This window comes from Apostichopus japonicus, chromosome 22, assembly GCF_037975245.1.
Source record: "Apostichopus japonicus isolate 1M-3 chromosome 22, ASM3797524v1, whole genome shotgun sequence".
NCBI lineage: Eukaryota > Metazoa > Echinodermata > Holothuroidea > Aspidochirotida > Stichopodidae > Apostichopus > Apostichopus japonicus.
In genome coordinates this window covers 20,331,950-20,349,168 of record NC_092582.1, presented here as the reverse complement: position 1 = coordinate 20,349,168, position 17,219 = coordinate 20,331,950, and the positions used below count along the sequence as shown (strand labels likewise).

The 17,219-nt window shown below is 37.3% G+C and overlaps 1 protein-coding gene across 2 annotated transcripts in view; it reads left to right on the top strand.

The window, feature by feature from the left end:
- The window catches only part of LOC139964111 (complement factor B-like), a 57,857-nt gene that overhangs the window by 13,737 nt on the left and 26,901 nt on the right, over positions 1-17,219 (top strand). Inside the window, exons 4-15 of one of the 2 annotated variants that reach the window (XM_071965466.1) lie at positions 405-581; positions 2,299-2,517; positions 3,354-3,569; positions 4,082-4,264; positions 4,860-5,033; positions 6,449-6,705; positions 7,606-7,744; positions 8,607-8,720; positions 9,863-10,072; positions 12,216-12,325; positions 15,081-15,174; positions 15,710-15,883. In XM_071965466.1, coding sequence (XP_071821567.1) covers positions 405-581; positions 2,299-2,517; positions 3,354-3,569; positions 4,082-4,264; positions 4,860-5,033; positions 6,449-6,705; positions 7,606-7,744; positions 8,607-8,720; positions 9,863-10,072; positions 12,216-12,325; positions 15,081-15,174; positions 15,710-15,883 — 2,067 coding nt within the window. The remainder of the gene's footprint in view (positions 1-404; positions 582-2,298; positions 2,518-3,353; positions 3,570-4,081; positions 4,265-4,859; positions 5,034-6,448; positions 6,706-7,605; positions 7,745-8,606; positions 8,721-9,862; positions 10,073-12,215; positions 12,326-15,080; positions 15,175-15,709; positions 15,884-17,219) is intronic. The other variant, XM_071965467.1, reaches the window with a different exon arrangement.

Here is a 17,219-nt window from a genome sequence, read left to right as displayed (position 1 = left end):
GTAAGCTCGAGAACCCCGACATTTGTTGTAGAGATCAAAGTTCCTTTGTAGTAATTAGAGGTCAAATAAAAAAAAAACAGTCAAACAGTAACATAAATGAGCTTTATAATACTTTTTTTTGTGAATATGCATTAATATGGTATTTCAATGGGAAGGTTAATTCTTGATATGTAGATTTCCAAGTGTGTTCCCTATGATATACCACATCATGTCATTAACTGTCTCGAAAAATTATTGCTTTATGAAACCACTTGGTAGTGTGCAGTAGTTTGCCTGTAATCATATAGGCTGGCAACATCATACAAAAAGAGTAGCCTACTGGATGATGTGGCCAACTCATTCTCAAAAATGATAGATAACATGGATATCAGGGTTAACTGATTGTTTTTTACTTCTTTCTGTAGCTGAAGACTGTGATCTCCTCCCCCCATTTCCAAAAGGTGACATTATATATAGAACTGGAGAATCCGGTGTGGTTGCCCGCTATGCGTGTACGGAACGAGGATATCGATTGCATGGCGAGACACGGTTAACGTGTCAAAGTGACGGTACCTGGTCTGCTGACAGTCCAGTGTGTCGTGGTATGTATATATCCAGTGTGTCATGGTATGTATATCCAGTGTGTCGTGGTATTTATATGCAGTGTGCCGTGGTATCATATATCCCGTGTGTCGTGGTATGTTGATCCAGTGTGTCGTGGTATATTTATCCAGTGTGTCATGGTATGTATATCCAGTGTGTCGTGGTATGTATATCCAGTGTGTCGTGGTATGTATATCCAGTGTGTCATGGTATGTATATCCACTGTGTCGTGGTATGTATATCCAGTGTGTCATGGTATGTATATCCAGTGTGTCGTGGTATGTTGATCCAGTGTGCCGTGGTATCATATATCCCGTGTGTCGTGGTATGTTGATCCAGTGTGTCGTGGTATGTATATCCAGTGTGTCATGGTATGTATATCCAGTGTGTCGTGGTATGTTTATCCAGTGTGTCGTGGTATGTATATCCAGTGTGTCATGGTATGTATATCCAGTGTGTCGTGGTATGTTGATCCAGTGTGCCGTGGTATCATATATCCCGTGTGTCGTGGTATGTTGATCCAGTGTGTCGTGGTATGTATATCCAGTGTGTCATGGTATGTATATCCAGTGTGTCGTGGTATGTTTATCCAGTGTGTCGTGGTATGTTTATCCAGTGTGTCGTGGTATGTTTATCCAGTGTGTCGTGGTATGTATATATCCCGTGTGTCGTGGTATGTTTATCCAGTGTGTCGTGGTATGTTTATCTAGTGTGTCGTGCTATGTTTATCCAGTGTGTCGTGCTATGTATATCTAGTGTGTCGTGGTATGTATATCCAGTGTGTCGTGGTACGTGTATCCAGTGTTTCGTGGTATGTATATCCAGTGTGTCGTGGTATCATATATCCAGTGTGTCGTGGTATTTATATCCACTGTGTCGTGGTATGTATATCCACTGTGTCGTGGTATGTATATCCAGTGTGTCGTGGTATGTATATCCAGTGTGTCGTGGTATTTATATCCAGTGTTTCGTGGTATGTATATCCAGTGTGTCGTGGTATCATATATCCAGTGTGTCGTGGTATTTATATCCAGTGTGTCGTGGTATGTATACCCAGTGTGTCGTGGTATGTATATCCAGTGTGTCGTGGTATTTATATCCAGTGTGTCGTGGTATTTATATCCAGTGTTTCGTGGTATCATATATCCAGTGTGTCGTGGTACGTGTATCAAGTTTGTCGTGGTATGTATATCCAGTGTGTCGTGGTATTTATATCCAGTGTTTCGTGGTATCATATATCCAGTGTGTCGTGGTACGTGTATCAAGTTTGTCGTGGTATGTATATCCAGTGTTTCGTGGTTTGTATAACAGATAAATCTGCTTCCGGTCACTTATGTAAACATGCCATTCACTATATCCATATGTGTATATACTACGACACACTTAGTCTATTGCTGCTTTTTGGTTTACCTACAGCTTGGACTGAGAGACCAGGCATTAACTATCATCCAGAGATTCACAAAAGTTTGCCTACAATGTCTAAAATAATGTGGAGGGCATGAATCTTTAAAAGATTACTTATTAGACTGCTGACAATATGTAGGCAATATACTTTCGTATATATATCATTCATAGGCACTAATTCATCGCAGGTGGTTTCTTTTTTTAAGTAAAGCTCTACTTGTTCATTGAGCGATCACTGTTTTGTAATGTTCCTATCAATTGAGCATTATTATAATGTACATTTATAACTTGGAACTAAATCTTTCCCTACAGCTATGTTAATATGCAAGGAGGTAGAGAAGCGAGATCACTTGATTCGGCAAAGGATAAATGGCCGTCGACGTAAGGGATTGTGGACATATGGAAGTAGACATACCTTCTCGTGTGAGGAAGGTTACATCCTAGGAAGCTCGTCCACGTCAAAAGACTCCTACTATCCATCGATTGAATGCACAATAAGTGGATGGAACGATTCAGTTCCTATCTGCCGTGGTAATGTTAATCAAACCATGTACTTGACCAAAAACCCTACAGCATAACCTATGTCTACTATGATAGATTCTCTGTAGGGTGGAAAGGGTGTCCGCGTACAGAGCGGGAGGCCCGGGTCCGAATCCAGGAGGCTGGAAGTTTTTTCATTGTTCTTGATTTTCCAACTCATTACGATTTTCAATGATATATATATATATATTTAAATATATATATATATATATATATATATGTGTGTGTGTGTAGGTGAGTGTGTGTTGATACTAGTTGAGACTAGTGGAACACTAGTAGTTGTAACTCGGAGTTTCACGCGTTTTAGCGATCGTCAGACAACTCCTGTCTGACGATCGCTAAAACGTGTGAAACTCCGCTCTGTCCACTGGACATAGAGCACTCTGCGCCAAGATAGACGCTAACCAACCAACTATATATATATATATATATATATATATATATATATATATATATATATATATATATATATATATATATATATTTATATATAAATATATATATATTTATATATATATATATATATATATATATATATATATATATATATATATATAGCAGGGTTTGGCCACATGAATAGAATGTTGCTGTTTTATTACAAATGTGTAGAGAATTGATGAATAATGTTTTACTTTAAATAGACAATGGCAGGTATGCAAGTGTTGGCAGATCTTAAAAAGCTTTATTTCTCGTAAAGACGAACCCATTTTTACTGTTGATATTCGTGGAATGCGCAACAATATAAAATTGTAGCATGAAAACAGTCGCTCTTGCTTGATTGGGATTCATAAGAATAACAAGCTGACCTATGGTGTCCATCTTCAAAGTCTCCTCAGATGTTCCTAGATGCCCTCCTTTAGTAGAAGAAATAGAACATGGACGATCAACTGCTGAAAATCGCACATACGCACCAAAAGATATAGTCAATTATTATTGCGAAGAAGGCTACAGAACAACTAGTCAGTCATGGAGAGCGTGTGCCTTGAAAAATATCCAACATACGTATAGTGCAGTCTGGCTTGGAGTAACCCCTCAGTGTGAAGGTAACGGTTTTTTCTACATGAAAGATACCAAGCCAACTGGGAGTCACATTGCAAGCACTTTTCGAGTTTAATTGACCAGTTCTGGCAATATCAGTAACATATCTCAAGTTATTAAAATTGTGTGACTACATGGAATGCTTCCTAAAGTTTCTTCATCAAACGAAGGTTATTTCCATCTGATGAGAATCATATTAAAATACAAAGTAACTTACAAACATTTAATTATATGACTTTTCTTTGTAAATGAAACTTTAGTGATGAGTATTATCGAATGTTACCAACATTAACATTGAATGTTGTTGTCTTAACACGATATTCAAACAGAGACAAAGCAGCGTGGGCAGGTGGTGTTGGTGGCTGTTGAAATTACAACGAGATTTATATCATATTGAGGCTTTGGGTTGCTCTTATTAAATTTCTTATACATGTTTTTAGCTTCTTTAAGTTAACTGATAAAGGCAGTAATTACTAAACAATGAATTGTTGCATTTTCTGATTTGTCTGTTTTCCAGAAATAACCTGTCCTTCACTTAGGGGGTATATAGAAAATGGTGCAGCCTTTGCGACTTCGAACATGGTTGGTGCAAACGCTACCTTCAGGTGTGATTCAGGATATGAGTTGATAGGTGACTCTCGTTTGACCTGTACAAGAACAGGACGATGGAATGGACCAATACCAGTATGCGATACGGGAGGTGAGTTATTGACAGCAATAAATCACGTTATTTAAAGTGATGTACGCATTGAGGCCATGTCAGATGAAAAATACAGCAAAACAAAAATCGTGTGCATGCCTGTGTTTATAGTACGTTGATCAAAAGATACACTATACTGACTAAAAAAATAACTTCAGTTGTAGATTGTGGAGCAAAACTAAAGTAAATAAATGGTTTACGTAATTTTCTGGTTAGTCAATGGAAATATGCAACAGTTACGCACGCTTTGCAATATACTAAACTACGTTTGACGAGCATAGCTAAATACACAGAAGTTGCTGTGTCAACCAATACAAATGGATATGTGGTTGCGACATTTGTAATTTTGTTTTGTTTGTTCCTTTAGAACTACTAAACCAACGGACCTTAACAATAAGTCAAGAATACCAGGGCAACAGATCTGACTCAAATAAGCTACAATTTGTATACTCCTTTTAGGTTAATTCTTCAAGTTACTACGTTAAGAGTTGAATGATTTAACCACAGGTTAAGCATATAGAGACGTAGAGCAGGCTCTTCGTAGTATTTTGCTGGCTTGTCGATATATCAATTTATTTTTGTGTTTTTACTTTAGAAAATCATTGCCCTGTTCTGGGTATACCACTGAACGGTTACAAGACTGGCGATCGGTATTATGCAAATGACGGCGTAGAATTTTATTGCAACGCAGGTTATACGTTGATTGGGTCACAGTTTAGAAGTTGTCGTCCGACCGGCATGTGGTCAGGTGAACCAGTGAAATGCATTGGTAAGTATGCAAAACGAGGGTTCATCAATGAGAATCCAGTCACTGACAGAGCGGGTGAGGGGTGCTCTTCCAACAAATGATGCCCCTGGTGGCCCCATATTGTATTTATGGTGGCGAAGGAAAATACACAGGAAACTACCCACGGTCTAATAATATCATGCTCTGGTTGTCGTGTTAGTTTCAAAGATTTGTGTCCAACAAAAAGAGTAAACCTATACATAGTCGGTTAATGTGCGATTTACTCCCTCATCCTCTTCCCCGTCATCATCATAATCGAACATGTGCATCACGATTACGTTAGCCTAGTCATCTCTTACGGAGCAAATAACATCAACTTGGACATATTCAATTGTGTAGGAGCCCCTCAAAGAATCAGAGGAGCAAATAAGAACAGAACTATATAGTAGCGTAAGCAGGTTTCCTGGCGGGGGGGGGGGGGTGGTTGGGGCGATACAGATAACTGATGGGGTCTGGGGGTCTTTCAAAGAAAAATGTGGCCAAAATAACGATATGGAAATTCAATTTTTTACTATTTCTTTCAAATTTCCACTACATTCTCAAAATCCAAGTTTAAACTTTTGATAAATTTATTTTGACTTAGATTCTCCGGGGGGGGGGATATCTTTTGAAAATTTTGACTTCTTCTCGACATTTCAACTTATTTCATAAATTCTCGAAATCGCATTTTTATGTCGAAATTTGTACTGCTTCGTCTCAAATCATTACTCCTTTCCGCTTCTTTTATTTGAAATTTCAACGTTTTGCATTCACATTTAACTGAAACTATCTTATCTCAATGTTTTCACTATCTGCTCAAACTGAAGACATTGTATGTCGAAAATTCGACTTTCTGTCACGAAATTTCGAAAAAAATGTCTACTAATGTCAATTGTCTAACTGAGTGGCTTTAAATTCATATTGGCGCCATCAGCGTTGCGTTATATTCGTAAAGTGCTATGCCCCGTCCCCGGAAATTTAGTTTTTATTCTTTTGTGATCCATGTGGATATTTTTGCTGCCAAATTCTGAATTGTGAATGTGAGTCATCCAAATAACGGGTTGATCAATCTAATAGTGCGGAATTTATCAAAGTTTTCCAAGCTGTCAACATATTAATTGAATAATTAGTCATTTTGTTTAATTTTTTTTAAAGATATTCACGAATAGATCCTAAAATTTCGACGGGCCCTTTAAGTTTCTTATAGATAATTACTAACTAAATAGAGCATAATGAACAATTTATCAATTATGCTATGATAATATTCTCTTATTAAAAGTAAAAGCTTCATCAATATGATTAAAATTTCTAACATTTTTAAGAATATTATTTGGAATGTACCTGAATGTTCGCATACATAAGGGTAATAATATCGATAATATCGATAATCATATGACTCATTGTTAACCCTTTCAAAGGCAATCAAGACTTTGACGACATCCACGAGATATCGTTAAAGATGAGAGAAAATTTAGACAGGTTTGAAGCTAGCGCACTTTTTGAAGCTGCAGTGAGTCATGAGACTACAAACACTAATTTCCGTCGAACTGCACGATTTATCCCATTGAGCCACGATACTGGGCTGGATCTTTATTTCATGTTTGACGGATCTTCAAGCATTGGCGAAGATAACTTCAATGTGGGGAAAAGGTTTGCGAAAAAACTCGTTAAAGAGGTAAGTTTTGAGAATAGCATTCTCTACATTAATATATATATCCATTACTTTGAAGATGAAAATGTTGATCATGGTTTATAGTATGGGCAGCTATGCAAGTGGTCATGCATTATTCTTGATTCTTTGGCGAAGGTAGATAGTATCCATGTGATGGTGATGGTGTGGATATGTGTGTGTAAACGAAGCCCGAACGCATTTTTGATATCTTGCGAAAGCAAATTTTATAAGATCGTGTGTGTGTTTTATTGCTTGTGACACATATTATGTAAATATAAAGCTTGGCGTAGAACATCAAAAGATCGAGATAGAAATTCGAAGCTCGAAAGATATATGAACGTCGAAGTTTTGAGATAAAACGAACGACGAAGTTCTGAGATAAAATGTCAACATTCTGAGGAGAATCGTAGTAACTTCGAAATAAAAAGTTTCAACTTTGAGATGAAACGTCAAAATGTTGAGGTGGCCATCATAGCATCCATATTATAAAATTCTTCTGTGGAACAGATTTCAGCTCCTCACATTTGAAAGCTTAAACTACATGAAAACTGACCTTGCGTTTTTATATCAAGTAACCAGAATGACTTGTTTTTGAGGTGTAATTATCGGACTCAAACAGTTTAATACTTCCTTCCCAATAAACCGGGCGACAATCATTCTCCCTAATAGAATGGGTAGATCATAGCTCTGATGAGACTTTAGAAGTTCCCTTTAACTATTTCTCGGAACGTCATGATTTTCCTGGCAAGTGGCAAAAGCTTCACGACGACCGTCGCTTAGGCCTGGCCAAAAATATTTCCTTGGGGATCCTTCACCGCAGAACACCCACTCGCACTCTCCCTCACAGTGCCGCTCCTGGCACTTGCCAAACACAATACCAAGTTTATCCTGTACATTTTGTAGATTGGTGTGACCAATAGACAAAACTCATTGAGGGTCGGAGCGTTGGTTTTCAACAGTGAGGTAGAAATTGGCTTTCATACTGTAGCATTTGATTCAACTGACGATGTCCTTGCTGTAATTGATCGTATACCATACAGAGGTAAGAGTTTCAAGCATGCCTTATATATTATCTTGTTCGGTAACAATCATTTTAAGAATGTCATTTGAATCGTGTAGGTAAGATTCCTTGAGTTCAGATGGTTACCATGACAATGTCAGTTAGCCTCGACCATCTCTATTATGATTTGTTCTTCTCCTGCTCCTGCTCCTGCTCCTGCTCCTGCTCCTTCTCCTTCTCCTTCCCCTTCCACTTCCACTTCCCCTTCCCCTTCTCCTTCTCCTTCTCCTTCTCCTTCTCCTTCTCCTTCTCCTTCTCCTTCTCCTTCTCCTTCTCCTTCTCCTTCTCCTTCTCCTTCTCCTTCTCCTTCTCCTTCTCCTTCTCCTTCTCCTTCTCCTTCTCCTTCTCCTTCTCCTTCTCCTTCTCCTTCTCCTTCTCCTTCTCCTTCTCCTTCTCCTTCTCCTTCTCCTTCTCCTTCTCCTTCTCCTTCTCCTTCTCCTTCTCCTTCTCCTTCTCCTTCTCCTTCTCCTTCTCCTTCTCCTTCTCCTTCTCCTTCTCCTTCTCCTTCTCCTTCTCCTTCTCCTTCTCCTTCTCCTTCTCCTTCTCCTTCTCCTTCTCCTTCTCCTTCTCCTTCTCCTTCTCCTTCTCCTTCTCCTTCTCCTTCTCCTTCTCCTTCTCCTTCTCCTTCTCCTTCTCCTTCTCCTTCTCCTTCTCCTTCTCCTTCTCCTTCTCCTTCTCCTTCTCCTTCTCCTTCTCCTTCTCCTTCTCCTTCTCCTTCTCCTTCTCCTTCTCCTTCTCCTTCTCCTTCTCCTTCTCCTTCTCCTTCTCCTTCTCCTTCTCCTTCTCCTCCGCCTCTTCCTTCGTTTCCGCTCCCATTCTCATTCTCATTTTCATTCTCATTCAGGGGGTGGAACAAATATAGGCAAAGCCTTCCAGATTTTGTCTATGGTGATGCTTCCACTGACCTCAAGGCACAATAGGGAAAACAGTTTTAAGACAGTTTTTCTTATAACTGACGGTATGTATCTAAATAACAAAGACGTTTAGCTTTATTTTTGTAGCAATTGTAATGATTGAAAGGTTCAAGTTATTGTGATTACCGTATAATGTAGAACTAAGGACAAAATACAGGTGATTCTGTAGGAAGGAGAATGTGACTGATGCCATACAAACATGGGTATGAGCTAAATTAATACATAAAATCTCGTATTTCCTTTATTCACTGTTATATTACTATTATCACATGTAGGGACAAAGATAAACATTTGTTTTTTGTTAAAGCTCAACCTTTTTCTCAAAAAGTTATCTTCTTCCCCAAAGGTTAACGTGGCGGAATAAATTTGTGATTGTGGTGGTTTCCAAAAATACTAATTTTTTCTCCTTTCACACAAACTTCATATTTTTTAAGGTAGCAGGACTTAATATCTATCAAAAGCACAGAACACCATTCGAATTGACATTTCAATCGTTACTTTCATACTTAATTTCACATTTACGTTAATATTTTTTCAACTGTTTCATATGTATCTTTCATCCCCATTACTCGTCATACATTCACACTTGTTAACAAATCTCGAATCTGATTGACCTGTTGTCGTCAGCTGACCGTGCATTAACCTATGTATAATACACGCCAGACTCAGAGGAGGATTAATATAAATTGCAAAATAAAGTATATCGGCAAACTTAATTCCAGCTGCCTGGGCTACTCTACTTAAGCAAACAAGTATAGTTTGGCAACAAGCCCCTTCGGTGTAAACACCCCATTGCAATATTATGAAAATAAATTGTACGAAAACAATGTTGCACCCTGAAGTATGCTAACTATAGGTTGCAATTTTGGATCCACCATCACAGTTTGAAACAAAACTACTACAGATTATATTCCCCTGTTGGTTTGTGGCCCTGATTCTCAACCTGGCCTAATAGTTAGATGCGGTCTATTGTTTATCGCAGGATAATGCACGATCAGCGAGGGGGGGGGGGGGTATTACTCAATGCATGAGCACGGGGCGGTAGACCGAGTGCGTCTAGCAATAGCGATATAGCTTTGTATACTATCATACTTATAAAACTTTTAAGACCGTCTTAATGCCAATTCTAATTTCTGCACTATTTTGTTTGCGTGTGTGTGTCATGTGTATGTATTTGTTATAACAGGGTATGCTACTGAAGGAGGTGACCCACAAAGGTATGCCAAAGAAGTTAGGGACCAAGGTGTTATAATACATTGCATTGGAATTAGCGAGAACGCTACCAGACGGCCACTCAGTGCTCTGGCAAGTGAACCTTTAAACGAACATCTTTTTTTTTTGAAAGACTACTCAACGCTTGAAGAATTCAACAAGATAATCACCAATCAAACAATCGGTAAGTATATGTATTAAGACAAATTCTTCATTAAAGGTTTGTACTGTAATGTTCTTCCTATATGGAGTTCCTGTATAGGATTTATAGTTGTTATGAATTGTCATCAGCAGTGTATTTAACGCATACTGTAAACATGCTGTAAGTTGCATTGTGCGGAATCGAGGCAGTTGGAATGTCATTCTTGGCAGGCTTGGCTAAGGTAGCTTTTTTTTTCCATTTCAAGCTAATGAGTTTATGTTCTTACTTGCTTGTGATTGGAAAATAAGAATTCTTTTAAAAGTTTGCAGTAAGAAAACCAATTTTAAAATAAAGTTTGGTATCTAAGTACTAAGCAACATGTCACTGGTGTTCAAACAAGCAGGCTGTATAGCCGGTAACCGTGAGAAACGATGAAAGCAATTGAAGTAGAGTTCGCGGTTACACCGGTAAATTTGAGTAAGGTTAGGTGACTTTGGACCGTGTCAGTTGCACGTTAATGTTTGAACTTATCAATCTTGGGGCTGGTAGGGAAGTGACACAAGAAGACTGAAAAAAACACAAACACTGTTCTCTGGTTAATATAATGCATCAATATGATGTTAACTCGGCTCTACTGACCTGCATCGAATAGTTTTGGAGTAGAAAAGATTACATGAAAATAAAGGTAAAACGAACTCACAGATAATTGGCTCCCGGGAGACTCCTTCCTAGCTGATCCTTATTTCCCCCAAAAGCCAAAGAACATTAAACAGATGCGACTCAAACACACATGCGCATGCACAAATCAAAAGGTAGACCGCTCTAGTATAGTTAAAATGTTAAAAAGATTACCTTCCGCTTCCAGAGAGTTAACGTCGACGATCTATTAGTCCCACTCAACTGTTATAAATATGGAATATTCCATATTTTACAAATATGAGTTTGTCTTCTCTGGGTTTTAACTGAGTGAAATAGAATAAGCCCACGATTATGTCCTCCATCGAAATAATAAAACATAATATGATGTGGAGATGTTGCTCTCATTTAAACGACTTTATCGAACATGCAATGTACAAAAGAATAAGGTGTCTGTTACCTCCGTGAAAAAGTAATAAAGAGGTGGTTCTACTCCTCTCTCCTCCTCTCTCCACCTCCACCTCTATCTACACCTCTCCCCACCTCTCTCCTCGACGATTCTCTCTCTTCCTATCTATATCTCCTGTCTTGTCCTCTTCTACCAAATCTCTCGCTCTCTCGACGCCCTTTTACCTCTCCTTCATTTAGCTCTCTTCGACACTCTCCCATCTCTCCCTATATTATGTATAGAGTTCTTTATTCCATTTCACCTATCCCATAAATTCCTTTCCTCCACACCATGTACGGTCATTCTTCACCAACACAACCAAGTGCCCAAATTAGGGTACCCTCACGAAAATCAAAGGAATACGATGCTATAGAGGGGGAGGGGTGGGGAGTCTACTAACATTATTAATTAAGAATGCCACATATTACATTCTTAAACTGACTGTTACTTTCTATCTGTTCTGTAAGAACGACTACAGCCAACCTGACATAAGGCATCACATCGGAGAAACCGCGCAACAGGCGGACGATACAAAACAAGCAAAGTATTTGAGTTTCATTAACCAAGCTACAAGAATTGATAGGGGAAATTTAAACGAAGAGCGTTAGAAAGTGAAAAACAAGAAAAAAGAATAAAAGGAAAGAATGAAACAAGTACAAAATAAAGCAGTTCTAACCAGTAGACATCCTGGTTACAGCTGTATGTATAGAGTTAGGTACAATATATATATCAAGGAGCGTTCAACTTTCTGTCCGAAAAAAAATTGCCACTCCGTCTGCCAGCTGGATCATATCGCTTTACACCTTGAGTAACTCGAAAATAACCTTCTTTCACCCGTTGATCGTCGGACCGGGTCGATATCTATATACATCTTTGTCATGCATTGTCATGCCAGGAATTTCATGACAGCTGTATTATGCTTAGTGTACTTTTCAATTCAAAAACACCAAGTACTGTAAATGTGAGTATGCATGAACATTAAAGAGGTAGTAAATAAGATGAAATCAGAATTAACGTTGTTATTTCTCAATTGCGTTATACATCAAACACTTCTGCACGCATTATTCCGTTCCTTCGTACAAAATGTGATTTCATTTTCAGATTACAATGAATGCGGCATTTCTTCCCGAAGAGTATCAATGAAGGATAGCGTTCAAGATACACCTGCTGAATTGGGTGACTGGCCATGGCAAATTTACATTGAAATAGATGTAAGTGTCTCGATTGTATGTACTGCGAAAGGCATACTGCCTTTATAGTTTTATATATATATATATATATTTCTTTTTCACTTTTGTTTATTGATTTCTCCTCTGTTTTTGCTTATTGCCATAGAAGGGCAAGTAACCTTGGCAGTCAACGTGTGTGCGTTTGTGTCTGTGTCTGTGTCGCCTAGCTTGTAAACACGGTATCGCAAAAGATAATCAACCTCTGCTTATCTTATATTTAACACGTGGCTTCCCCATAATTAGTATAAGAACGATAATGCTATGGATGGAGGTCAAAGATCATTTGGGTTAGCAGAGGACAAAATGTGAAAATCTCAAGAATGCTGTTTCTCCAGAACCTGAACATCAAAGGAGCTAATATATGCATGGTTCCCTTATGTATTGTAAAATGTGTACACAATGTGGTTTAGTTCAGAGTTCATTTACGAACATCAGGGGGTCAAAACTTAAAATCCCGGTAAGCACGATAGGAACGTTATTGGCTCTCATATTTTGCCTGTGGTTCCCCATAATTAGTACAAGAACCTTATTGTCTTTTGGTGGAGTCAAAGGTCATTGGGTCTCACTCTGTAAAGTCTTGTAAAGACAAACTTTGTAAACACGATATCCCAAATGACTAATAGTGAGTTAAAGAACCATATGGGTGGAGGTCAAAGGTCGTACGGGATCAGCAGAGGTCCAAATGTCAAAATATCATAAGTATCATATTGAGAACTCTATCTTCAAAAAGAGATTATATATGCATGGTAGATTACCCAAATGATATAGGTGAGTGTTCATTAAATGTTTGCAAAGTCAAACCCTGCGACATTTCTACAGGTCAGGTCTCAATGAAGATGTGACATTTATGCTGATTTGACCTCCCAATATGTCATATAAACCTCCTTGCTGTTTTAGGTGGAGGTCAAAGGTCTACGTAGGCACATAGCTAAATAAGTAATTCACATTTTGTGAAGTGGGAGTTTTCCAACTTTCGACTGTCTTAAGACTTTGAACAGTTTTTCATTACTCTTGCTCTTACTTGAGTCCATCAAATCATATGATAAAGTTTAGACTTCCCTGTGTTTTTACGCAACTACCTATACAATTATTTTTAAAGTTCTTTCCAGGAGTTAATACCCTAATAATATTTAAAAAAATCTTTTCACGAGTTTATGCTCTACTCAACTAAACTATTCATGGTACTACCTATGATGGATGAGTTGCTCCCATAATGTTGCTAACATAAAATTGCTTGTATTACCTTTTACAAGTATTTTAAAAGTTCTTTCAAGGAGTTTATGCTAAACTAAACTAAACTATTCATTTATGCTCATTTATATTACCTATGTGGGATGAGTTGCTCCCATAATATTGCTTGTATCAGCTTTTACAAGTAGTTTTATACTTCTTTTTTAGGAGTTTATGCTCTACTTAACTAACCTATTTATGGTACTACCTATGATGGATGGGTTGCTCCCATAATATTGCTTGTATCAGCTTGTTACCTCTTGACATTAAGAAGTGGTTAATCGCCATCTCTGTATTCCCAATTGTATTTTTTGTTTTTCCACTGGTCATAGTTTTTTTCCTGTCACAAACACTGCTTGTCCTGTCTGATGACAAGTTCTATATATTACCATGTAAGCACTGGCTCTGTTTAGATTAATACTGAAGTAAAAATTTCAACCAGGGTTGGCTTGCAAACTACTCTTGCGCTGCATATGCAATATATTTAAAGGCAAGTAACCGCTATGAGGGTTTTCCCTCTGGTTTTACCTCGTGATCACAGTCAAATGTCTCAAATGGCAATTTGTACATTATATACAAATTAGAAATCCTCAGCACTTTCAAACAATAAATTTCAACTTTCTAAACTATGTGCTAAACAGATTAATTTACACAGTCAATGAAAATTTCTTGGAAACGTTAAATGCCCAAGTTATCATTTCGTGGACATAGGAAATGTCGCTCTACTTGTAATAGAAAGTTGAACTTCTATTGAAAATTAATGCGTTAGGAATTTTGTTATTTATTTTAAAGTTGAAAAAAAAATAAGTACAGTATGCAAAGTTTATCGGGTTCTTAATTTCATATAATTATCCAAACTTCACATATTTCAAATGAAAGTTAAAGTTGTTTCTCAAACATGTTGCAGAAATAACTTGCCAAACATATCAAAATAACTGGACAGGACCAGAATAGATGTTCGAGGGTCTCATCCTCAGAATTACAAAATGTACACATGGGAGATTCTTATAGCTTAATTTTATGTGAACATTAGTTGGTACCAATAATTCTTTTAATAAAGTATCCTTAGTTGGACGTGAGTTAACTGTAAACCTTATCAAACGCAGAACAGTATCAGAAAGGCTTGCAATTGGCGTTATATTGGCTTTCCACTCTCTGGGATTACCGCTAAAAATTCCATCATAAAAAGTCAAACGGGAAATTATTTGTAATATCAAACTTGGTGAATGCAGTATAGGTTATAAGGCATAACCATAAAATAAATCATTTACTATATAGGCTTTCTTCGGCATTAAAACATTCGAGTAAATACTGTCATTATTAATTTTTATATATGAAATTATGAATTGTTAACAACATATCGATTAATACAATGATCTGGTTGGCCAAGCACTACATACCACATAAATAAAGGTGTTTGAAATGTCAATATCATTTTATAGAAAGAATGCTGTATATATCATTATATTATTTTGAGTTGAACAACATTAAACACAATTTCTGACAGAACACCATCTGTGGGGGAACGCTTATTGAGGCAAACTGGATTTTGACGGCAGCAAGTTGTCTCCATGGTAATGTCACTTTCGAAGCTTATGCAGGTGAGTGCTCCCACCTGCACCGCTAGTCGGTGAAAAAAACATTCAGTTGGGATGGGGTGGGGACTGGGGAATTTTAACATTCAGTCTACGAAAAATTAGACAAATCCTTCTGGCCCAGACCGACCTCCGGAGCGGGTTCAGAAGTCTTTTCATTAGCAAAAACTTACGTTTTCTTTCTAATTACAGATATTAATTATCTATAGTTTTATCCATTTGTTTCTGGGAATTTTCAAATGTGCATGAAATTGCTGAAGTCATACAATCGGATGGTTTCTCTGATTGTACATAGAAAACCAAAAACTAGTAAAGCTTGTTTTGACATATATCTTTGATGTACTCCGAAAGATATATCTTGTGATCTGTTTTATTGCAGTCAATATCTTCAAGTTGAGTATTTTGGCGCTTACTAATACTTCAGTCATCATATTTAACACATGCATACCGACAGGGATATGCGGAGAAGCATACATGTTTTATTAAGTATTTTTTCGTTCATTTTATTGATTGACTTCTTATTCCCTTTAATACCATATAGGCATTGTTAATAGATTCGATGGGTCACGGAAGAAATTACAAGTCAATCAGACCATTCTGCATCCCGACTACGATGATGTCACGAAGAGTCATGACATAGCATTGATTCAACTCAGAAAACCTGTTAAACTGAATTTTCATATTAGAAAGGCTTGTCTGCCAGATCCCGCAAAAGGTGAGAACAAGCGCCCTACACTGTAAAAAAAAAATTGTAAATTTTACAGTGAAATGGCTGTCAGCTAAAATGCCAAAAATAATTTGTTAATTTTACAATCACTTGTAAATTAAAAACAGTTAAAAACTGTAAACTTTACCATTTTTGGTAATTCAAATTACAAATTATTGTAAAGATATTTACCGAAAACTGCAATATTTACATATTAAAACTGTAAAATTGACAATTTATTGTAAATAAATTTACAAACATATGTAATATTCACAGTTTAAAACTGTGAAATAAACAACAAATTGTAGATGAATTTACCAAAAAATGTAATATTCACATTTTTGAAATGTAAAATTTTCCAATTTCACAATAAATTACACATTACTGTAATTAATTTACACAAAAATGTAATATTCACAATTGATTGTCTCCAGGGTCACAACAAATTTGGAAAATTAACAGGTCCTATTTCCATGGCAGTGGTATTTCACCAGTTGGTTAGCGATACAATATTTACTCGATCAAGGGCATACAATGTGACCTTCGCAAATGACCTTTGAGCTACTTGAAAAATGAAATGCTCGAACATGAAACATGTACAAATGACCATTATATATATAAGTAAGGAATTTTAACTTTTTTTTCTGTAGTCACATTTAGACTGTGGGTAAAACAGAGTAAATTTTCAAAAATGGAAAATAACAAGGAAATAGTTTATTACAACTTTATTACAACTGTAACTGTGCTTACATTCTTACTATCATTAAAACACCAGTCTTACATATGGCCATGTGTTTTAATCTGGGCCAGTAAATAAGTGGCGATGTTACATCTGTGCAACACATTTCAAGGGGCGGCCACTCCCTAACCCCGCCCCCCCCCCTCCGGGTGGATCTCGGGTCCCCCCGAAATTAGTGGTTTCCCCCTTAACCCCCTCACCCCAAGAAAAAAATAAGAAATACAACAGAAAAGTATAACATTTTACCTCATTAGTTACCTCAAATCTCCATAATGTCTCAGAGGAAGGACATTTTGTACGAACGTATCTTCAATGTTTTCTGTTTCTTGCGAAACTTCCCAGAGAAAGAATCTGCATCATTAATATTCCGAACTGTAGCACTAAATATGATTTCACAATATTAAAAGGTGACAAAAGGAGGGCCTGTCACTTCCATACACAAGTTCACAAGAACCTTGAAGATTTGCAGTTAGCCACGTCGCCATGAATGGTGGCAGACCGTGATTATGATTATGTAAAGGTCGGAAGACAAACACAATATGGTTGGTTACCTGAGTGACCCTCCTATGGGCGCCCATTCATTTTGTTAATGCTCGCAATCAGCCT